This window comes from Megalops cyprinoides, chromosome 1, assembly GCF_013368585.1.
Source record: "Megalops cyprinoides isolate fMegCyp1 chromosome 1, fMegCyp1.pri, whole genome shotgun sequence".
NCBI lineage: Eukaryota > Metazoa > Chordata > Actinopteri > Elopiformes > Megalopidae > Megalops > Megalops cyprinoides.
The window spans coordinates 19681635-19705092 of NC_050583.1; the positions used below are offsets into that span (position 1 = coordinate 19681635).

Below are 23458 nucleotides of genomic sequence, written 5' to 3' on the forward strand. Positions count from 1 at the left end.
CTTTCAAATCAGATGGATTACCATCTATTTTCCAGCACAGATGAAAAAACCCACATTTTCAGACTTCAACTGGACTCCCCCAACCCCTCTCTTAACACTCTATGAAAAGTTACAAGTTGTAAAATGTTTTTCTATTTAAGCAAAGAAGATATAAGGCTGGTGGCACTTCAAGCATTTGCAGTGGCATAAGCTAAGTGGTAAATGTGTATGGCCACAAAAACTTGTGAAGATACAAACCTAGTGGCTGGATAGTGGCGATATAAAGTTTCAGGTTGTAAGTCCTATGACAACAGTTATGATAAGGTTTCTCACGGTGGTCCAACATCTAAAGGACGGCACTTAATTGAACGTTCGAGAGGAACATCGGAGAAGACTTTTCAAACTACGGGTAGCATGTCTTGTCTCTGTTGTCAAAACACATTTTACTGAATAAACTGGCAATCAGACATTTTTTCCCCAAACCATTATTTTTTTTTTACCAGTATGATAAAAATTAAAATGATTAAAAAGAATGCTTTTAGAAGATTCTGGTCAGGTATTCAATTACACACACATATTGTATTGTGGTTTTCAGTACTTAAAATATGTCAGATTATACACTTAAAGAACATCAATCACAAATTGAACATAAAATAGTCGTGGTCTGTACTGGTCTTTACTTACTCTTTCAGACTACAATTCAAGAGGTGTGGCATATATATCGAAAAGAATATGTTAAGAATGTTGAATCCACACTTGTAACAGTAAAGAAAGATTTCATCCAATCAAACCTTCATTCTGAAATATTTTAATCAAAATACATGACATTTCTGCTGCCATTTAGCAGATAAAATAAAATAAAAAAAAAAACATAAAACCTCCTTACTGTCTTCAGTACCACTGAACCAGATGTATTCTGCTTTGAGCACTTCTGATGGACAACATTAGAAAATGGTGACAAGACTGATGACACCTTATTTTCAACAAGGGAAATGGTGTGAGTTTGGGAGAACAACTACAAACCACTTGTTGCTAACCTGACTTCCATGGTTGCAATTATGCAAGGACCACTTAAAATATTACTATTTTGGGATGAGCCCAGTGGACAATGCCTAGCTTAGTCTTACATCACAGTATGCTTTCTGTAACACATATAAGAATCACCATACATTTAACAGCACTGAGTATAATTACTTTATGTTGGACGTTTTGTGGATTTTCATTTAACTGGGATGCAATGGTGATATCCACCTCATACTCATACTTCCACACTTACATTCAACCCATGTAAACGGCTTGATTCATCCCCAGACAACCTTCATTGAGCATTTATGGGTTATTTCAGGGTTATTGCTGATTTAGATGATGGAATATCACTCATTTAGTAGATGTGTTACATGGGAAATGACTCCAGATGCTTGGCAAGGGAGCACCTCTTGTCATGTGCCTTTCCCAAAAACAAAAGAGCTCCCGGATATAACCGACGGCAACATGCGGGCGAGGTGTGCTGTTGCTGTGCGTGGAACTCCGGGCCAGGCAGCAGCTCTGGGCGGGGGCCTGCCGCTCCCCTCACCACTGGATGTCGGGCGGCAGGGTCTGTGGCTGCCGCTGCTGGGAGTACTGTGTGTGGAGGGCCTGCAGTGTGCGCGGGGAGTCCTGGCCCTCCAGCCAGTCCTGGTAGAGCCGCTGAAGCTCAGGATTCATCTCCGGGAGCCTCACAGGCAAACTGCTGTAGGCCTCTTCCATCTGCTGAGAGAGGGCCTTATCCACACGACCTCCCTCGCCCTCTGACTGACCACGCCCGCTCAGACAGCCTGGAGGATGAGACGGTGCGGAAGTGGGGTGAGAAGAGAGAAGAAGAAACCCTTAACCTTCTTAATCATCCCCGGTCATTCTCTCCTGCGAGTACACGAGTAAATCAAGGCATCCAATTAGAACTGTGAGAGTGACAACACAGGCTGTGCTTACCACCTGGGCAGGACAGCACCTCCACTAACTGGTACGGCACCCTGCCTTTTCTCATGCGGTGCACCAGTGTCTGGATGTTGCGGAACCCGTAGATTGCCGCAAACTGCAGCAGTGTCTCCCCATCACGCTCCAGAGTCACCTCCTGGAAGTCACGGTTCCTGGGACACACGTAGACCATCAGCATCAGTGACGGTTTCTTTTCCCCTCACTACAAGTCAGGAAGCAGTTGCCACTCGGAAAATGGGCACCTCTCTAATGTCATTTCAGCAAATTGCAGACACCCTGGCTCACCTAATCATCTCTATCCTCTAAGCTGTGGGATGGTGGTCATTACTGGCAAATGACCCAGCCACCACTAAAATTGGGACCCCAAAAATCATTTTTAATTATGGCATATTTGATTGGTCATAAAAAACAACACTATTTAAGCATGATATTCAACTCACAATAAAATATGAATGAGAAGCAAAAAACAAAATGGCACATATGATCTATAATTCCATTAGTATTTTATATTTCTATAAATGTTTTGTCATCTGTGATTTGCCACACAATTTCTGCTCTTGTATAATACAAACAAAACCCTATAGTTTTTTACATGCCATAGTGGTTGTCCAAAAACCTTTTAACATTAGACAAAGTAAATATGTTTATTAAGCCGAGTTCAAGCTTCATGAGAAAAAAATTCAACATTACAAAGAAGACAGCTCCCTACTACTTTAAGCCGCAACCTATTTAGCTGTGTTGCTCATGGCAAAGCTGTACTAGGACTGGTGCTAGTAAAAATGAATGGGAAAGAGCGCCTAACAAACATGAGGGGGCTAAGAACACTAAAAGAGATTATTGTTTGGGTTGACATCTGTGTTGATTAATTGCGATGGATACTAAAGCCTATTGTTCTGCACAACAGATTGGCCAATTGTCCACATTACATTGCATAACATTACATTCATTTATTCACACATCACACATTCTCCTTTCATCACAATGAAGGAAATTAAATTCACTTTCATCCCTTCAAAAAGGGACTGCAATAACAAAAGATGTAGCTAGCCTGCCAGGATCTGTACAACCCCATTCACATCAGCATACAACAATTCTCATACAAACAACAGGCTAACCTGTTTTCCAACAGAAATGTTAGCTTAATGGCAGCTTGATGACTTACACAACAACAAATTTAATATTAATTACCAAGGTATTACATGCATAAAATACAGAAAAATTAAGTTACGTTTGCATATTGTAAGGAAATCACCTTTGGCCTCAGAAATGAGTAATATTGTAATTTCTCAAGGCTCCCTTAGCTTGCTTGCTATGTAGCTGCGTAGGTATCCAAGCACAAATCAATTTACCTTTTATATGCAAAAAGGTTATCTTATTAATTAGCTAGTATTAAAAACCTGTGACAGCCCTGCACCCACCACAGCCTGTCAGAGTCCACCACCAGGTTGCCTTCTGGGCATGTGACAGAATATAGACTTCACAGTGAACTGATGGATATTTTCATTTACTGGCTTTCAAATATTTCTATTCCACCATTTTCAAGAGGTCTCAACTGCCTTTTCCTGAAGTCAGGGCACCATGTTATAGCTTTCCCCTAGCTGGCCCTGGGTTTTCAGGTTTTCCACTGCCCCTGTAAAACTCACTCAGTGACAATTCACTTGAAAAAATATGCTGTAACAAATATAGTTTTATTGAATGATTAATCGAAGGAACTTAGTATCACTAGTAACAAATGATACCGGCACTGAATTAAATCAAACATTACAAGGTAGGTAAAACAAGTAGCTATTCGCAGGCATCTCTAATCTGGGACAAAGATCATTTAGAATTTGGCATTAATGTAATATCATCCTGACTAATCCTTCTTACTAGGGAAACTACATTGCGGATCAACATGCTGTAAAGATCTGAAAATACCCTACATCTGTGGAGCATTTAAGTAAACAGCAGAACCTTCCAGATCTCACACACTTTTCAATATGCATTCAATAAAGTAAGCTTAATATTAAAAACTGTTTTCAGCAAATTTAAAGACATCACAGCAGATCTGAAAGGTTTTAGTAAATGCTCTTGACCTAAGTGTTACCATTTGTGATGTTCACCCAGTGATTTAATAAAAATATAACAAAACAACCTGACCTCCTGTGTCTTTTGGTGGACTACCATTTAGCTTTGCTTTGAAGAGAGATCCTGTGACCTAACCTTAGACCCTCTAAGTGGAGACACTGTCAGAATGTTCATACATCCTGTTTCACCAGCTCCCACCTGACTCCAGGCTCTCACCTGAGTGTCTTATACACTATCTCCTCCACCTCCAAGCCAAACAGCTCCTTGGCAGCATATTTGAAGATGTGTTCCAGGAAGCCCTCCGAGCCTCGGCCCTCGTGTCTCACAAGGCCTGCTTCGTCGGCCTCCCCAAACCTGGACACAGCCACACACAATGAGGTCACCCTACCATGTCCATACAAAGCGAACTTTATTTTTAGCGGGGTTTAAAATCTCCTTTAAGTACAATTCCTTTCTCTGAATCGCCCATGAAGAAAGGCGTAAGAACTCACACGTGATCTAAAGGGACGGAATCCACGTCTTCAACAGTCACTTTCATCTCCTCCATTAAATGAAATATTTCTCCTGAAACACATGATACATAAGATACAATAATGACACATGACTCGTTACTGTAATATGGATGTAAATGGTCATAGGAAATGCTCTCATTAATAATTAAGGTCAAGAAGTTGAAAATATGGGAGCATTCGAAGCATTATTAACTCCAAAGACATTTCCTATCAAAAAAGGGAGGACACAGAGATGAAGAGACTACCAAATACAAAAAAGGGTGAAAGACCAAGAGTGGGTGAAAGATACAGAATTTGTGACGGGTGAAGAAAGATAAAAAGAAAAGTCAGACAACCTGTACTGCCCCAAGGCACAGCGAGAGACAGAAATGCCACTATTGAACTGATGTGTGAACAGTGAGTGTGAGACAGGTGAGACAGATATTTTAGGAGGCTGAAATGGTTGGTGTGACTGGTAGTGAAAGAGGAATGTGGGCTAGCTGTGTGAGATGGGTGGCAAAGCTAGAGTAACAGATTGCAGGAGCGTGACTAAGGAAGGCACTGAGACCTGAGGTGAGCACACAGTCGACGTCACGACTCTCCAGCACGCTGTTGTAAAACTCTTCTCTCACTGCCTCCAGCTTCTTGTCAAAGCAGGGGGCCACCACCACATGGAAGACCTTGTCCGGGGTCAGCTTCTGTCATAATACAGCACAACACACTGGCTCACTTACAGTATTCTGCCTCATAACATCTTACAGACTGCCATGACTTAAATACCGCCAAAACACTCACCTGCAAAAATCAGCAAGGAAGTAATACAACGTAATAGCAGAGTAGAAAAACATAACTTTAAAAGAAATCGCCTGAAACTCAGAGCAGCACTATGAGGTGTATTTAGCTTTGTTATATAAGTTACCTTCAAGGAGTACTTTTTCATTATCACTTAATGACAGACTAAAACTGCTGCCTTCTGTTATAACTATATAATTAGTGACACAGGAATGGAAATAACACTTGCAATGCCCTTTAATCTGAGCAACTCCAGTACAAGCTGGAAGCAAGTTAAGAGTCCTGAGTGAAAGCCACAGTTGAATCTGCCACGCACTGTGAGTGCCACTTCCATCCCTGAGGACAGCAATGTAAAGTGAGGGAGCTGACCTGTTGCCTTGTGAAGAAATCTTTGACCAGAGAGCCCATGACCTGTTGAGGGGACTTGGCTGTGCATATATGTGGGGTGACCAGACTACCCAAAACCCGCTCTGCATAGCGTATCCATCCTACACACAAACACAAAAGCAGACAAAACATACGCAATGCAAAAAAAGACACACAGTGATAGAGTCAATTTAGATTGTGGCTACTTGCATCAATTAAATTAAGAGGTTTGAACTTGCTTGTTTTCTAGTTAGCAAGGTGACATATTTCAAGTGAGAGCACAGACCGAATGGAGGGATACAAAGAGGTCTACAGAGCACTTGAGTGAGGCCACAGAGCTCCAGCATAACTATCTCCAGGAAAGGGTGTGAAGTCACCCCACCACCTCTATCTCTCTCCCCCAGGAGCGCTGTGCTATCTCTACACTGTCACACCTCCTCTCAGGAGATTACACTGTCCTCACTCTAATACCCTCTTCAAAGTTTCCTTGCAATTTATTTCATTCCACAAGTCTTCTTTGTTTACGCAAGTGTCATGTGGTTACAGAATAAACAACACTGTAATTACATTAAAGCAGATAATTATCAGCCTGAACAGATTCTGTGTCCCTGACTCTCACTAGTGTGGGTTACCTGGACAAGAGGATGTGAACATAGGGAGGGCATGAGAATCGTGGTGCCTGCGTCTGTGTCTCTGAACAAACTCCCTCTGGCTCTCCAGGATACTGAAGCCAGCTGCCAGCATTGTATCGAAAACATGATGAACTCCTGAAGGGGAGAGAGGAAGTCATTACAATGAAGGTCTCTATGGCAATATGCTTTCACATGCGCAAGACCAAGCATGCACTTTCATTCTCACACATCTGAAAAAGTGCTTACACTCGCATACAAGATACACATAATCTCATATATGTGCACACATGCAGTCGCCCACATTCCCCCACAATTGCAAAATTCAGAGAGCAATACTCTACTTTTAGATTCAACTGACTCTCCATCTCTTCCAGTGGGTAGAGCCAGTCATCGTTTTGACTCACTCCTTCCTCCACTCCCAGCTCACCAATATCCACACTCTGCACTTACCCAAGCTCTTCAAGAAGCCACAGAGTTTTTGTGTGGCCTCTGGGATGCCCAGACCAAACTTGACAGCGAAGAAGGGCAGAGACTGGGGGCACACAGAGACCACCAGCACCTTGTGTTTTGAGGCATCGCACCGCTGACGTGAAAAAGGGGAAAAATATTTGAGCTCTTTTAAGGACTAAAGGTAGCATGACTACTGAAGCTAGTTAGCTGATAAATCACCTACAACCAGTTCAAGCTGAAGTTACAGTGAACAATAAAAACACATATGAGAGAAATCTATAGCTAGGAAGGCTTCAGCAGGGTCAGACATTCATACAAAAAAACTCTGTACATGTTAACTAGCTATGCTGTAAATGAAAGGGAAAATAATGGCACATTTCTCTTATTGTCATAAGTTAGTATGCCATTTGTTAAGAGTCTAGCATTAGGTAACTAGTTTACTTTAGACAGCCAGTAAACTAACATTAAACATTTTAAACAGGAACAGGTGCATGATGAACTAAAAAGGTATGTCTGGAGGCAAACTAAGTTGGCTTGAAAAAGCCAAGCATGGTAGGAGCTAGTAGTCACAAGCTTTGCTCATGATTGTAGCTGAAAAACTGTAGGATGAGTTACGTACAGAAAAACAGATAGAAGAAGAAGTAGTTGTAGAAGAAGAAGTAGTAGGAGGGAATAAGAAGAACAGTAAGCTGTGTTATTCAAGCCAGCCTAATATAAATAAGAACAGTAAATACAAGTCATATTAAATATTACCTACCTGGCTAGCTAGCTAACATTAGATGAATGGGAGCTAACAAGTAAAGTGAAGGTCTTTTTAGCTATTTAGGCAGAGTAACTTTCCATTAAATAAACAATTAATCATTTAATGCAAAAAAGACATATTAAGCGACATGCACAAGCTACTTAACCATTTTATATTTAAATTATTGTGTCATGAGAAATAAAATACACACAAAACAGTTACCAATGACCAACTATACTGATATTTACAAAATGTCAAAGACAAGCACTTACTTTAATTTCGTTTAACAGCAAGCGAGCTCATAAGTCTCAAACTAATGTGTGAGAGTCTTCCAGATGGTGCTGTGCTTTGGCAATGTATAGCCGTAGCAGATGCTCTTATCCAGAATGACTTGCATAGGTTGCAATTTCATCCATTTATACAGTGTGGTATTTACTGGGGCAACTGGGTTAGCTGCAGTGCCTATGGGTACAACAGCAGTGCCCCAAAACGGAATCTAACCAGCAACCTCTTGATTATGAGCCCTGCTCCTTACCACTACAAAACACTGCTGCCAAAATACTGAACAAGGTCTGGAGACCCTCCTCCACGAAAATAACGACAACTAGGCTGACATTCCTCACAATGCAATTCACAACCAAATTTTATTCTGCTACTGGATGATATTCTTTAAAAAAAAAAAACATTCACTAAGATTGACTAAGGTGCCTTGCAATCAATCAACTAGCAAACTCTTTGGCTAACCTATGTTAGACTCTATTAGTCACACCACAAACAACTGGCCTTCAAAGTTCTCTTTAGTTCCATTAGAACCATCTCATTGTTAATTATAAATCTAACCATTCGCCTCGAGACCTGCAAGTATGCGTAATCAGTCTTTCAAGAGATCCCCATGCTCCAGCTTAAGTACAGAACATTCCCCATATGTAACGAGGACACTAGAAGGAGGCCTTGTAGTACCTTGTTGAGGCTGAGTACTCCCTTGACCTCCTGCAGGTTCTGCTGGGAGATGCGCTGGCTCTCCTCCTCAGACACGCAACCCTCACAGGACAAGCATGAGCTCAGCAACACCTGCTGCACATGCGGGGGTTCACTCACCTGGAGGACAGAGAGAAAGACTAAGAGAAAGACAAACCACAGAAACCGACCTAGTGTGACTAATGCACAATGCCTGTACACATACCAAATGTGACAACGCATGCAACCATGTGCTCTCTGACATATTTCTATCAGCCGGCCAGAGTAAAGAATAGCTTCCAAACATGCGATAACTGCTCGGGTTTCTGGACCATCAATAAATCGGTTTCAAGCAAAACGAAGTTACTTCATGACAGGAAAAACGTAACGGCCTTTGTGGAGATTTTCCTGTCCCTCCCCTACCTCTCCATTGACCACAGCCTTCTCCCGCAGGGAGTCTGAGCCTTCATCGCTCTGTTTCTTGCTGCACTGCTGTCCATGGTTCAGTTGAGTAGAAAAGAAATACAGCAACAGGTGAAAATAAACACACAGGCAGGCACAACGCTTATGTAAAAAAAAAAACGTGCCTGGCTGATGATACAGAAAAACTGATTTCATACCAAAACAGTGAACACGAAGAGAAACTGTAACACTAGTACTGGCATGTCACTGGAGAGGTATCAATTGCCTTTAGTTTACACAAAACATAGGGATGTGTCTTACCTGCTTGGAGCAGTTCTCACATTTTTCTTTTCGCCTTCCTATATTGACTTCTGACATTTTCTTTAGAGACTCTGCCAACCAAATGTGAAGAATACAATTGATGGCTCCATTAATTACTTTCCAGCTGATGCATTCTGTATTATCAACATTTTGTATGTCTTTTTATTTGTAAAGCGATTTGAGCTGCGATTAATGTATGAAAGGTGCTATATAAATAAGCACTATTAATATTACTAATTGCGTTTCGGCTAACAAAGTCAATCATAAACCCCGCAATATAGCAACAATTTCTCTGCGGTTACGTTCACTGTACCGCTGTGCCTGCATACGTGAGGCACTCCAAGCGCAAAGTGGCTGATACAAACTCCGCCCTATCTGCATCGTTTCCCCAGTACAGTCCAATCAGAATGTGCATGCTAGTAAACAGAAAGTAAATTAAACTGGAGGAAGACGGCGATACTAAGGCTTTACGTGACAATATTGAATGACAATGCACTTTTCTGTTCAATCACAACGATGCTGTATACAATGTAAAAAGATTAAATTACTGAGCAGATGCTGATACGTTTGACTCCAACAGCAACAAAGACTGCAACGAAGACAAAAACATTCAGCTGTCAAACGCGGCCATCAAGTTAGCCGCTCTTAAAAGACGACTTTTCTATGTGGAGATTAGATATTGTTCCCAGGCAATGACTGGGTAAAAAGAGCCGTACAAAACATATGTATTTTTGCCTGAAAATATAAGATGTTTAAAAGCTTTATCACATAAAGTCAGACTGTAAACTTGCGATCAGGTCCATTATACGTTAAAATATCTTCGAACAAACAGCAATTATACAAAATGTAAACGTCTATCTAAAGATATCAATCGACTCTGATTATTCGGATTGGAAACAATGAAAATGTAAAGGGGAGAACAGATTTTTTTTAACCCGATATAGGCTAAGTTGCCGCGGGTGACCTACCGAACAAGCTAGGGAAGATGTGTTCAGAGTACACAAGCGCTAACTGCCTATAACAACCGATAAGTAAAATTTAAAGCTGTGACTCACCGATTTAAATTACAGAAGCATGTACCCATCTGCCTTTTGACAAAGGCCGCCAGACAGTGCAGACTGCACCAGTGTGGAGAGGTCCTCTGAGACTGTGTAGTGCTAGCTGGCTGCTATAATAACGTTCATGCTGTGTGCTAGCTAGCTAGCTATATTACATGTGTAACAGTTGATTTCTTGCTAACACCTGCGCGTTGTGTAATCCCAAAACAACCTATTGGCGAAGCCGTGACTGTATAGTAGATATTATACAGCAGCGCAAGAACCAGCGTCCACGTTTGACAAAAAGTCTGCGCGATGACCGCTTGAAACAACCAAAGATCGCGTGTACTGGGACTTATTGTGCGGTAGGCTCCATTGTGTCCTCTAGGCAAGAGACAGCGCCTGCGCGGCACTCGGTCACCCAAGAATGGGTGGATCAAAATGCCTGCAGTACACTTTTTTCGTATTTTTCTGTTAACTTACCTAGCTACACCTTTTTTTTTGCTCACACGGGACCTGATATTATAATTATTTTTTTTTACGTACAAGCTAGTGAGGAGCGTTACATGCAGTTTGGGCGCACGTTTTCAGCATGTAATTAATAAAAAATAAAATTAAATTACATTGTCAGATACAGGAGGCGATATAGGCAATCGGGCTTTACGTAGTGCGATAACTGCATACTTTTCTATCTTCACATTCCACAGCAAGCAGAAGGAAATGGGGGAAGTGCATGTTTTTAAATAGCCAATAAGAATTTGAGTGTCCCAGGAAGGAAGTAGAACCCGCCTAGTATGTATCTGTGTTTTTCTCGCTTCCTTATTCTGCGCGTGAAAGTGCATTTCATTGTCAGAAATTGAAAACACACAGCACGTTTTAGAGCATTGTTCCGAACATATAAAAAAGGTAAGATGATGATTCATGATACGCTTTGAAGTTTTTTTTTCTTTCCAGTCCTTGGAAAGTGAAAGTAACTGACTACCAGTAGTAACCGGCTAAAATCTGTTAACTCTAGACTAACCACTAACTAAATTGACAAATGGACAATGGGGAATCAGCGTGTAGCCTCCTTAAAAATAGTAACAATTGGCTGGTTACTTAGCTAATCACAGGGTGAAAAAATTGACATAGGGTTTGATAGGGTGGATTAACTACGTGTAACTAATTGTACGAAAAACTACTTCCTTGTATTTAGCTAAGAGATAGGCCACTTTCAAGTACCCTGTCAACAAAATGGAGAACTTTGAAACACCTCAGTATTAGACAAACGTGGAATAATTTCATACAAAATAAAAGAAAGGATTTAATGGCCGTTAATTACACATATTTATATATTTTTTGTTTGCGACATCCTTAATCATAAATTGGCAAGTTGCAGTCAGCTGAGTTTCATTCATTTAAATATGCTCATCTGTTTTTTTTTCCCCATACCCCATATGTAGATGGGGTATATGACGGTGGAAGAACAGACTGCCGATCTCTTACACCTGAAGAGGTCACCTGGGGTTCGCTCTTGGTCATTGCTTGTTGGTATGTGAGTACTGATGGATCATCAGTGTGGTGCTGCACCATGTAGGTATGCAGTATTGTTGCCACAGTAGAGGCCCACAGATCTGCCTGCTCACGCTGACCACTCTTCTTTGACTGATTCCAGGTATAGCCTCAGTCGGCCTGGCAGCAGCATACTACAGTTCAGGTGAACACCTGCCACCCAAAATGTGCATTAATTCTTTCAGTGTATAAAAGCTGCTATTTAATTTGTGGATCAGGAATAGCTACACAGTTACAATAAAGGTGTTTGCCTGTGTCTTCTTTCCCTTGCAGATAGTGTGTTATGGAAGCTGTTCTATGTGACAGGTTGTTTCTTTGTGGCTGTGCAGAACATGGAGGAATGGGAGGTAGGAGACAAAAATACACACACATAAGACCACCCGGTTTCTGAAAGCAGTAGCGTGCTTTGATGGACATGTCTTTACTCAGCCACATTGACTTACTAAATAAATGAGTTTTTTATACGAGTGTTTAAATCATTACTGTTTAACTTATAGACTTATCTGTGTTTCAAGGAGGCTGTATTTGACAAATCCAAGAACCTGATAGAGCTGAAGACTTTCAGTCTGTATGCCAGGATACTGACCCTGTGGCGGAGAGGTCAGGAGAAAGGTGAGCATGACTTGCATCTGTGTCTGAACAAGGATGTTCACCTGAACCTGTAGACAGTAATCCTGTAACTTAAGTGGGAATGTGTGAAACTTAAGACACCTCCTGCACAACAAAGCCCATCTCACTGGTTGACTATTGCTAGGCAGAACTCTCCAAAAAGCCTTCTTTGCTTATCTGGACCTTCTCTTCAGCGCATTTGTTGCCCCTCCCCTCTGTCTCAGTGGTGTTAGACATGCGTCACCTGCGGGATGTGAGTGTGGAGGAAGAGAAGGTGCGTTATCTGGGGAAAGGTTACCTGGTGGTGCTGCGACTGGCCACAGGCTTCTCACACCCTCTCACGCAGAGCGCCACGCTAGGAGGACGCAGGTAAGGAGTGATGCGATAGTGGCTGGAGGCACTGTACAGGTGTGCTGGAGAACTGCCACAGAGACAGGTCCACTGGAGCAGTCCAGGGAACTACAGTGGTCGTTAAAGTGATAATTTGAAACTGAGAACGTTTATTTAGTTTTAAATCTGTGTCTGTGTTTCTCTAACCACAGTTTTGCTTTCTGTTCTGGATATCAATCTCATGCAGGCATAACAATATTATAAAAAAAATTATAATTAAAATAAGCAGTCACTAAAACAGTTACTAACTGTTTTAATTTATTTTTACAGTGATGCGGATGCAATTGCTGCCCTGTTGAAGCGCTTTCTAGGCCTGGAGGAGCTGCGACAGCGCTGGGAACAGGAAGAAGATGATGTGGAGGATGACGATGATGACAGCAGTAACTCAGAGGGTCTTGATGAGCACTGACCTTTTCCTAGACCTTTGACACTATGTTGGACAATGGGGATTGTCAAGGGTGAAACCAGTGTCTGGAATGAACCAGGACACTAGACAATGCACCCTCCACCATCTACAGACCCTCTTCCTCTGTGAATACATTCCATTTTACAATGACTCCTGACAGTCCTCCAGAATGTATTGGTCATTTTAACTAGTCTTAAATTTAGCCAATGTGCATTTCCCATAACAGAAATATAATTCACTGTTTGGCATATTTATTGTACATCAAAAAACAACCTTGGCTTTTGGTTGTACAGTATTTTAAGTCAGAGGCTACCCGCATGTTGCACTTTCCTCCTGTATCCCTCTTTGCAAGTATAAAATGCAATCAAGTTATGAGCATGCGAAATTTCAAGAATATCAAGAAGAATATTCAAGAAATCAAATTGTGGAAAAATTGCCTTTTATTTACAAGAAGGAATTGAGTAATGCTTGGGATAGTGAGGAGGCCAGTCCTTTTGGCTATGAGAAAAGGGATTTTGGTCCTCTCCTTGTTCACAATTTTCAGTTACATGGACCTTCAACACCTGCTGCTCTTTTAAATGCGGAAGCAGTGGATTTGGACAGAATGGATGATGTCATAAGCACATGGGCATTACTAGTTCCTTGTTAACAAAGCCTTCTGGCAGTGCAGTGGAATGTGAATTTCCACACATTCTGTATATGAGATAACTTAAGAAGTCAACGTACATTCAATAAAGACATCAGTAAATTAGTCCTGATATTTTCAATGTTACATTCAACAACCAAAAGGAATGTAAGTGACAATAATAAAAGTGTCCTTTAGTGTGCCGACAGGCCCCTTAAAAAGGATGGGGCCAATTATCGGATTTTCAGTATTTTGTGTTTGTGTGTGTTCCTGGGTGCGTATTCTCAGGACGTCATTGTGAAAACCTCTTTACAGGATTTAATGAATACCTTTTTTCAAGTGTAAGAGCATGTTAGAGTAAATAATTAAAATGACTGTTTTGTCAGACTGTCAGTTGCTTAGACATGTCCCTTTTTGTTTTCCATGTTTTTTTTCAGGTAAAGGTTTTCTGATATTTTTCCTTTGTCTTGTTCTCATTCCTCCTCTTGTTTTGTGCATCTTCATCCTAAAATTCCATGAAAATCTTAGTCTTTGACAGACTTATCTGATCTTCTATAATGTAAGAGAGATGGTTTCTACCCTTTCCAGGGGGTCTTTTGGAAAATCCCAGCATCCCTGGTTTCTAAAATGTCTCAAAGCTGTGCAAAAGGTTATTTCCCTGCATGTTGCCATAATTTAATTAACAGATGGCTAAGAGGACAAATATTTTACATTTAAGATGTCCAGGGAAAAAAAAACGTTTAAAAGAAGAAGTAGCAGTGCAAAGGATAATCACTCAGTTGGAAATCATTTAACTCAGCTGCAGTTGGTGAAATGATTTCCAGTGCCTAGTGGGTCTTAAATTGTTTGTATACTTATGGATCTCAGCTGTCTTTCATGTACAAGGATCCTGTGTTTGATGATTAACTCAAATATGTATGTATGATTTTCTGGAAACTCGCAGGACAGTCTTACCAAAAACCAATTAATTTATTTTAAAAACACACACACACAAACCAGAAACTAGCCAGACAGCAGCCTCTGCTGACTCAAATGCATCCTGCCCCACAGGTCAATCAGACAATTGTGGCTCATTAACCAGTGGGTGTCATAATTCAATTAAACACCCACCCCACACACATACATGGAATCAAAGACAATGGCAATTAACTGATTTTAAATGATGTCGATTGACAAAGGGTACAACTAATGTTAATTATTGAAGGTGGAAAACCCCAAAACCTCAGAATCCTCATTTAAACACATTTAATTGAACCATTAACAATCAATACAACAAACACATAATTAACAGTGCTTGTGGCATAGCTGAAGGTACAGGTCTATTCTGTGCTGTTGATACAGAGGAATATTATCCCCTCCACCAATGACTTCCACAAAGAAAATATTTCCAGTATCAGGAGACATTGTGATTCACATTGCACCTTGATTCATTGTACTTTTGTGTTCTACATCAAGATCCTCAGTGTGCCCAAATAAATGTTTTATGTGTTGTTGACAATCTTATGCATGTGTTCTAAACATGTTGTACAAATGTTGCAAAATTCATTTAATCTACCACTGTGCTGCACAATGACATAAAGGGAAATAATCTTCCCTTTCCCTTTACTCTTACATTCCTGTCAATGCTACATCATTACAGAGACCTCAGAATGCTTTACAAATTATACTGGGTGCATACAGTCATTTTAAAAATGCAAATCTATTTATTTTTGTAAAACCTAATGGCAAAAAAATCATACTATTAATGAGACAGTTTTGATTATAACTTCAGCTCAGATGCTATTGAAAATGTGCTGGAAAAAAAGAACTGTCTTACGTGAATTGTCATGTATGTTTGTTAATATGTGTTTCCATGATTCAATATTTATGTTGTTAGGAGGTTAGGGCATAGCAGAAAGACACACAGACACACTTAAGAACTGGGGTACAATCTCACAGGCCCTGGGCCCTGCCTCTCCCCTGCATGTTTCTTCCATCTGATAATCCTAATGCCACAGGTCGGTGCACTAAGAGTTACCCATCAGGAATGGGAGCCTCAACTCCAGCTCTGTTTCTCCTCCTGAAAAATCCTCCTCTTCTTCCTTTATTGCCCAGCAGGGAGGGGGTGAGCATTGGATGGGAGCATCCCCCGGATGGTTACCTGCACGTCTTCCAGTAAACTCTGGAGGGGCTCCAACACCGCACTCACGTGTTGCTGTATCCACTCCTGTGCGGTGGAGTCAGGAAACAGGTGCCTCATCTCCTGTGTCGCGGCCTCCACCTTCGGCTCTAACCTCGCCAGCAAACTAGAGGAAGTTCAGCACAGCACACCCTCAGAGTGGTAAGGTCTGGATTTTAGACCGGCCAAGAAACGAGACATGGGAAACGATTTGTGTTGAGGCATGCCCCAGAAGAATCTGATTGCAAGTTGTGAGCCATGTTGTAAGAAAACTTGCATTATAATGTGGTTGTATTGGAAACCCATGAATTCCTGAGATGGACTGGATCGAAATGAACATGGTTGACAGATGCTAGCTGATTAAACAAGCCCAACAAATTCTACAATAAAAATATAAAAATGGAAATACATAATACACAAATAACGGACTTACGTTGTAGCTTGATGCTGGATTTGCTGTAATATAAGGGGGTTGACGACCTTCCTCCGCCTGTGGTAGGGGGTGAACCATCCCTTCACATACCTACAAATCAGAGAACGCTTGCTTCCTTCTTTGCAGCTGTTAGCACATCAGCACTACCTTTCTCAATCATTTGCCTTTCTCAATCATTACCTGTCTATGTCCCCCTGTCTGAGTATTTTAGGAAATCCATTTGGGCACATTACCAGGTTGCACAAATCACACCAGTGTAACTGAGGTAGCAAGACTCACTGACTTGTTCAGTTCTCACTCACATGTTGGTGTCCACGAAACTGAGCTCCTCAGACTGCAGCAGTGCAGTCAGCTCCACCACCAGTTCTGCCAGCCTCTGCCCAGGGTACGGGGAAGTGCCGCCTGAGCAGGGGCTGCTGTACAGAGGCACCAAACGCAGCACAGAAATCATTACTTCTTACCCGGACCCCTGTCGTCACTGTGCAGCACTACCCGAGCTCAATCATATGGCTAACATGTTTTGCTGAAGATAGCAGAGATCAATGAGGGAAATTAAGTGGATCCTCTCAACACTTGCATTTCAAGTCAACAACTTGTCAGTAATTAACAAAATGATCGACAGAAATGTCACTCCTAGAGCACCACTGACATTGTTATCACTAGTGAAGATTAAGGCCTCACCACAGCAAGCCTTCTACCTCCACGGAGGAGATCCCAAGAGCCTCTGTGACATTTCTCTGAGCCTCCTCACTGAAGCTGCCTGCAGCACACATTATTAACTCAGTAAGTAGCATAAATAAATAGTATTGTTATTATGCCATTGAGTTAAAGGAAATGTGTTATTTCTGGCAGTGAAGGAGAGTGAGAAGGGCTGACCACAGCGCAGCGTCTCCAGACAGGAAGCCAGGGATGGCAGGCCCACGGGCAGCAGTTCACACAGGACGGACAGGTGATCATACCTGGCAAAAGTGAACACTCCTATCACCATTTCAAACTGCACAACAGCCAAAATACAGACCACTTTAAAAACATTATTTTTTGAATTGTTTATAGAGTTACACATATGAATTGCTTTCAGGCTGAGCAGTGAACCAATGCCTGCTGTCTTCTCTGCTGCACGTGCTACATGACACATTATGAATCTTGCCTGTAAGTGTGCTGCTGTGATGAATAATTGTGGAAACCTGCTGCATGGGTATCACTGTCCAATTACATCGCATCCTCACCTTTGCCAGCCAGTGATGGCGATGCCCTGCAGTTCCACCCCATCAGGCACTGCGGCCGCCACTTGCAGCCACTGCAGGTGATTGTCCACGTGCCTCTGAGTGGGAGTCACGCAGGCGCTCACGTGAGTGGAGCCTTTAAATGAACTGGCCGCCCACATCTGGCAAAGACCTGCACTCCTGTACTTCTCCATCAGACAAACTGTATATTGAAATATAAACAAAAAAAAACAGCCAAACAGGTAGTGAGAGGGCGGGGGGGTGGGGGGGGGGGGGCGCATTACATGTAAGAGCAACGAGGGGGAGAAAACAGCAGAGTATGTGACACTCTTAGATGAGCTTGATACATATGGGGCCAACTGATCTACCTGTGCCTTCCACATCAAGAGAAGGGCTGTAGTCCCACAGCATTGGCTGGACCAGGTTGACAAGACCGCTGTCTGCAATGGGTGTAGAGGGTTTGGAGACAGCAAACAGGAAGTGGAAAATGCGGAAACAAAGTTAATTACAGTTACAAAATTACACAATGAAAACCACATGCAAGCCATTGTCACATCTGGTTTTATGTTTTGTCAAACCAGTTACACACTTTTAATGAACCCTCTCCTTCCCCCTCACCTTTGAGAGTGTCTGGGCTCATATTCCTCAGCATGTCATCCCAAATTACTAGACTGAGGTGAGGCCAGGTTGCCCGTATACTCTTTGCCACCTTCGTCACGTGACCAAGGAACAACTGGTGAATGTCCTGGCCAGGAGTACTCAGCCAACGCCTGGATTCCTCCCCTTGGCCTAAGAGGTACACCTGAGGAGTAACATCTCATTTAAAGAGACATTCACAGTTAAAGAGAATTAGGGGCTGTGAATGTGTGACAGGAAAAAAGTAAAATATGTATCATTCAAGACAATTGGTGTGTGCATCTACTAGCTAAGTCACAGGATAATGTCTCAGGCATTAAATGCAATCATACAAGCATACAGTAGGTGGCACTAAACTTGAATTAAACACAGAGCCACAGAGGTTTTAGTCTTGTAATAAAGCTGGCCAATGGTCACCATAGGTAGTATTACTTGCAATTGTTTTCAGTTATCAACTTAAATTTTAACCATTTAAAGGTTGCTGGTGACTTAGTGTGCAGTCTTTTCCTGCAATAATAGTGGGACAAAAATGGTAATGAAACACTATTTCTCCAGGAACCCCATGAGGTAACAAATACATTTTCAGTGCTGTATGTCCTAACTATTTTGTCAAAGTTATGAGTAATACAGGATGCAAGGAACATGGATGAGAAAATAAATATCTATGCAGAGTCTATAGATAGTACTACTTGCCACTGTAACTGTAGCAAGTAGCATTTAATGCCCTGTAAAGAGCAGACCAAGCTGACTCAGCTATGGCTCTGATTAAGAATAAATGATAATCAAACCAGTTACTGTAAATTAAAATCCAATTTAAATGTTTGAAATTTCTATTCAGCCTAATTCTACGCTTTATTACATTACAATTGAAGTTATCAACTAATCACATTATATTACACATCACACATAATTTAAGTTTAATTAAGAAATGAATCACATCCTGATGCATGGCTAAGTTCAAATCCACCCAAATCCAGCACCAAGTTCTTATTTTACAACATGATTCCATAATTATATTTACTTAATCCTATTTCAATGTCAGATACATACAATATCTGATTTATACTAATCTGATGCTGCTTCAGTTTACAATTAGCAATCCTTTATCCATAATTATGCTATGGAAATGCAGTACCTCATCTGCTCCGATGTGTAGGCACTTAATATCAGGGTGTAGCTCCAGCACCTGGTGCACCATGTCCAGTAGCAGCTTCACACTCTGCTCCCGATGAGGATTCAATGTGCCCAGACAGAAACCCACCTCTCGCAGCTCCCAGAATGCCCTGTGCTTCAGAACAAACTGAGAGAAGGGAACGCAATGTTTCAGAAAATGTGACAGAGAGAGCGACAGAGTGAGATACTTGACTTCTGACACTCTTTATTGAACCATCAAAAGACTTCACATATTAGTGAAGACTTTAGCAAGTGAAGACAGTGACAGAAAAAGAGAGACAGAGAGAATGAGAGTGTGTGGGAGTCTGAGAGATGGAATATGAGACATTTCTATTTTTTGGGGACAATTCTAAGGTAGTCATGGCAACATTCAGCAATACAGTACAAGCTTATGTCACTCTCCCATTCCTTTCCCCAACATGGACATTATCTCACACAGATTATACAGACAGTGACTACAGTGACACAGGTGGCTTCTACAAACTCACCTCCAGATGTCCAAAGGTCTGTACCAAGGGAATGACCTCTAACCCACTGGACTTGGCCATATCTTGGATCATCTTAATCTCCTCAGGACTGTGAGAAAAAATCATTTTGCCAATGAAAATGATCAAGTCATGATCATATCCCCTTTCCCCCAGTCATGTTTCAAAGACATGACTAGAAAACTTGAGAAATCATTCATAACTGTACATATCAAGAGGAAGGCTGGAGGATGGTGGGAGGTGTAAGTATCACAATGTAGGTCTGAAATGCACTTTGGAAAATTATTAATGGAAGCTCCCACACAATAAAATTCTGAAATAAGTATTTTTGTAGTTTTTTTTTGTTGACAAAAACATGCAATAACAATATGGAAGAGGGTGTGGGAGTCAACATATGCCATTACAAAAGCTTTCGAAGGTTTGTGTTAAATAATGGTTGCCTAATAATTATATAAGGTCATCAAGTAAAAAGTAAATATGCTGCCTAATATTGCAGAGGAGAGCTGTGGATAACTTTGGTGAAAAAAAAAACAAACAAACACAAAACCTGAAAAGTACTCAGGACTGTTTTGAATGTGCTATGTAGAAGGGCAATAGTGTTCTTGTTACCACACCTGTACGGAGGATGATCAGTAGCTTGAAGGACCTTCAGCTCTCCATCATAAGGAAACATGTCTTCGTACTCTAAAAGTAAGCCATCTGCACCCAGGTCAGCAATCAGAGGGATGAGCTAGAAATACAGGTGGGGAAGAGAGAGAAAGGCTGAGAGAATACAGGAGATATCAACACAGATTTACAAATTTGGGTTCAAAAACCTCATGCTAGCCTTTAGTTTCAGTTATTGTTGATCGTGATTCGTTTTGGGTGATGATAAAATTGCAGAGTGACAGAGCTTTTGAACTGCACACACACATGTGAGAAACTATAGAACAGATGTCTATCTATGCATATGAAAATACTGTGAGGGAAACTCACAGTATTAACTCAGTAAGTAGTATAAATAAATAGTATTGTGAGTGGGACAGAATTAGAGCATTACTTCTTTGCTGATTGCTAGAGAATGATTGCTATATAATTTTACCTTCTGCAGGTAGCTCATTCTAGGTGGAGCTCCCTTGAAATCGAGGTGAACAATTTTTTTCCCAGTGGTCCAATGTGAGATGTTCATGGTTAGAGATGTGTTCGAGATCTGAAAAGGAAAAACAGCTTTGATGATTTATCAGTGCTTGAATCTGCATATTGCATTTTTACACATCTTGACTGTGCATGCAATTTTAAGCTTCAGTTAATTATTTCTAACTGACTAACACTAGATTATGGAGGTAATTGTGGAAGTAAAAGGTCAGCGGACAAATAAGAGGACACATTTCACTACACATGATATGGGTGAGATTATTATCAGAAATATTTTCCTGCCATGCCATCTCCCTGCTGCTCACACATGTCCCGTACTCCAACTTCACTTGAAAACCTGTAAGCCAGGACACAGGCTGAATAATGACATATATACAAATTTCTGCTACTCACAAGACCAGCTTCAGGGAGCAGGCAGTGTCTAAAACTACTCACGTTTTTCATGTGGTGTCCACACATCAAGCTTTTAATGCCTCATGAGTGTGCCCAGTTTGCTTCAGCACAAACAGAATCAAATGGGGCTCCACTGAAAACACCCCACTGTGGATTGAGCCACCATATAGCTTGGGGCAGCTTGCTCACGCCTGTGTAGGCCATGAAAACACAGCATCTATTATTCTGTGTGCAGGACCTCTGCTTACAGTTGGCACATCCCAGTACTTTCCAAGTCAGTTAACCTCTAAGTGCCCTAATAGGGCAGAGTGTGTGCAACTCACCACTCTTCTCAGAAGAGTGTGGTGGCAGATGAAAGACAGATTCAAATATCTGATTAACACATGTCAATGACAGTACTTTATGCAAGAACAGCTGGGATATTGAGAGGCCCTAGATCTGCCCTCAGCCACCGGCAGGAATGATGCATGGGCTGAAAGAGAATGTCGTTTACCCACACACTTTGCCCATACAATCACAAACAAAGCAAGTTATGTTTAATGGAGACAAGTAAAACAGACTGGGTAGCACATCTACACACAAATGCACCAATTCTCACATAAGTCCTAACTGAGAGCAAAACCAGAAGGCACATCTCAAGCTCAACTCTGTGAAAGTGAAGAGGCAGGATGTCAGTTCAGATTGCATTTTATACTAAGAGGACTTGTGCTCAGGACAGGGAGATTATTATTATTATTATTATTATTAATAAGCATTTTTTGCATAAGTATCTCACAAATATCGCTCTGAATGAAATGATTCTATCGTTTGGCCAAATATTTCGTAGGAACCACATCTGAACATATATGGTGGGACATCCGGATACATGAACATACAGTACTCATAAAGTACACACATGAAGTGTACGTGTCCAGAGAAGCTGTTACAAAGAAATGCGTTTTTTGAGTTTTCCAACTGTCAAGTCCGTATTTCAGATCATTACGTTGGTAGCACTTTCCACCTCATAAAACACTGGGTCGAAATAAGTTCCAAGATTTGGATCTTGAGTAAATAGCGATATTGTGGACAATTTCACACAATCTCCCATCAACTGCAATACAAAGAGGCGCACTGTCCTTTGCTACGTTCTTAGTCGCTCTGCCAGAGCCCAGACCTTGGGGTGAATCGGTTTTCTCGCATCTGGTCTGGCGAAAGGCGACCCATTACGGAAATGAAACATAACAACTGTATTTATAGTGACGTATTAATTCTGCAGACGCTCTTATTCAGGTCGCTTTAGAAGGGTGCATTCAATTAGTGCAGTAGTGCCACACTTAATATATATAATATAGCGCCATTGTGGGCATCAATGCCACAATCAGCATCTGTCATAAGGCGTACCCCTGATACTATATCACCATTTTCATCAGCCAGGCTTCTGCCACCACTAGCTTCGATCAACTATAGTTGAGTGCTGTTATTCTAGCTTGCGCATTGGTTGTTGTAAAAACCACCGTACAGCAGAAAGCAGCCAAACATTTGCGGAGGATCAACTGCTGTGACAAGTCAGCGCACAACCATCTCGCTAATAGTAACTAAAATGTGTAACCTTACCTGCTCTAGCTAGCTACCTAATTGACACAATCCATACAAAGTTCTTCCGATTTTCCATCTATTTAGGTATACTAGCTTATTTTCAAGCATGCAACTATACCGACAACAGATGCAACGGTCAGTCTCAAAAGAGATAGGTGACAAGTACGCCTTATTATTTAGGTTCTGGTTTTAAATCCAGACCTTGTAAACAAAACGAGTAATCGATTAATTTTGCCTGATCAAGTTCCGTAAAGGGTTCGCGTTGATTCTTCGTATGAAAGATGATCCAGGATCAGCTAACACAATCCACACCTAATACCCAAGCTATGATAATAAAAACTGAAGCTGATCAGGAATCAGCGTATGCGAGCTGATTCTATATATATATACTTATAAAAGATGTCCAGGAACCGCATACGATGTCGCTTTGTAATTGGTCCTAACATAACAATCGCTG

The 23458-nt window shown here is 41.3% G+C and overlaps 3 protein-coding genes across 5 annotated transcripts; 1 reads left to right on the top strand and 2 right to left on the bottom strand.

Moving 5' to 3' along the window:
* Positions 1-862: 862 nt before the first annotated feature.
* Positions 863-10612, bottom strand: narf (nuclear prelamin A recognition factor). 3 transcript variants are annotated; one of them, XM_036526408.1, is made up of 12 exons: positions 10229-10612; positions 9174-9244; positions 8874-8939; positions 8454-8591; positions 6752-6884; positions 6302-6436; positions 5673-5791; positions 5080-5209; positions 4512-4584; positions 4237-4374; positions 1948-2105; positions 863-1793 (listed from the first exon to the last, which is right to left on the bottom strand). In XM_036526408.1, the coding sequence occupies exons 2-12, from the start codon at positions 9228-9230 to the stop codon at positions 1549-1551; spliced, it is 1392 nt and encodes a 463-aa protein (XP_036382301.1). In that variant the 5' UTR covers positions 9231-9244; positions 10229-10612; the 3' UTR covers positions 863-1548. The 3 variants fall into 3 exon arrangements, with proteins under 3 accessions (XP_036382301.1, XP_036382292.1, XP_036382283.1); XM_036526399.1 differs by having other exon boundaries at positions 8874-8942; XM_036526390.1 differs by lacking the exons at positions 9174-9244; positions 10229-10612 and having other exon boundaries at positions 8874-9084.
* A 425-nt stretch (positions 10613-11037) lies between these two features.
* On the top strand, positions 11038-13189 carry LOC118776252 (cytochrome b-245 chaperone 1 homolog). Its single transcript, XM_036526436.1, has 7 exons — positions 11038-11116; positions 11653-11740; positions 11865-11906; positions 12035-12108; positions 12277-12373; positions 12595-12739; positions 13031-13189. Exons 2-7 carry the CDS (start codon positions 11653-11655, stop codon positions 13167-13169), a joined length of 585 nt encoding a protein of 194 aa, XP_036382329.1. The 5' UTR covers positions 11038-11116; the 3' UTR covers positions 13170-13189.
* A 2670-nt stretch (positions 13190-15859) lies between these two features.
* Positions 15860-23364, bottom strand: hexdc (hexosaminidase (glycosyl hydrolase family 20, catalytic domain) containing). Its single transcript, XM_036526422.1, has 13 exons — positions 23020-23364; positions 20981-21088; positions 20514-20629; positions 19903-19990; positions 19377-19541; positions 18224-18407; positions 17974-18045; positions 17609-17807; positions 17259-17341; positions 17064-17142; positions 16685-16798; positions 16383-16472; positions 15860-16076 (listed from the first exon to the last, which is right to left on the bottom strand). The coding sequence occupies exons 2-13, from the start codon at positions 21065-21067 to the stop codon at positions 15875-15877; spliced, it is 1479 nt and encodes a 492-aa protein (XP_036382315.1). The 5' UTR covers positions 21068-21088; positions 23020-23364; the 3' UTR covers positions 15860-15874.
* Between the last annotated feature and the right edge of the window lie 94 nt (positions 23365-23458).

Excerpts from the sequence above, each read along its gene's own strand:
- narf (XM_036526390.1), bottom strand. The coding sequence starts at position 9,068 with ATGAAATCAGTTTTTCTGTATCATCAGCCAGGCACGTTTTTTTTTTTA. Across the intron at positions 5,210-5,672 it reads ATTTCTTCACAAGGCAACAG|AAGCTGACCCCGGACAAGGT; the intron begins GTCAGCTCCCTC and ends GTATTATGACAG. Across the intron at positions 4,585-5,079 it reads CGACTGTGTGCTCACCTCAG|GAGAAATATTTCATTTAATG; the intron begins GTCTCAGTGCCT and ends CATGTGTTTCAG.
- LOC118776252 (XM_036526436.1), top strand. The coding sequence starts at position 11,653 with ATGGGGTATATGACGGTGGAAGAACAGACTGCCGATCTCTTACACCTG. Across the intron at positions 11,907-12,034 it reads AGCAGCATACTACAGTTCAG|ATAGTGTGTTATGGAAGCTG; the intron begins GTGAACACCTGC and ends TTTCCCTTGCAG. Across the intron at positions 12,374-12,594 it reads GCGGAGAGGTCAGGAGAAAG|TGGTGTTAGACATGCGTCAC; the intron begins GTGAGCATGACT and ends CCTCTGTCTCAG.
- hexdc (XM_036526422.1), bottom strand. The coding sequence starts at position 21,067 with ATGAACATCTCACATTGGACCACTGGGAAAAAAATTGTTCACCTCGAT. Across the intron at positions 18,408-19,376 it reads TACACATCGGAGCAGATGAG|GTGTACCTCTTAGGCCAAGG; the intron begins GTACTGCATTTC and ends GTTACTCCTCAG. Across the intron at positions 18,046-18,223 it reads GAGCCCAGACACTCTCAAAG|ACAGCGGTCTTGTCAACCTG; the intron begins GTGAGGGGGAAG and ends CACCCATTGCAG.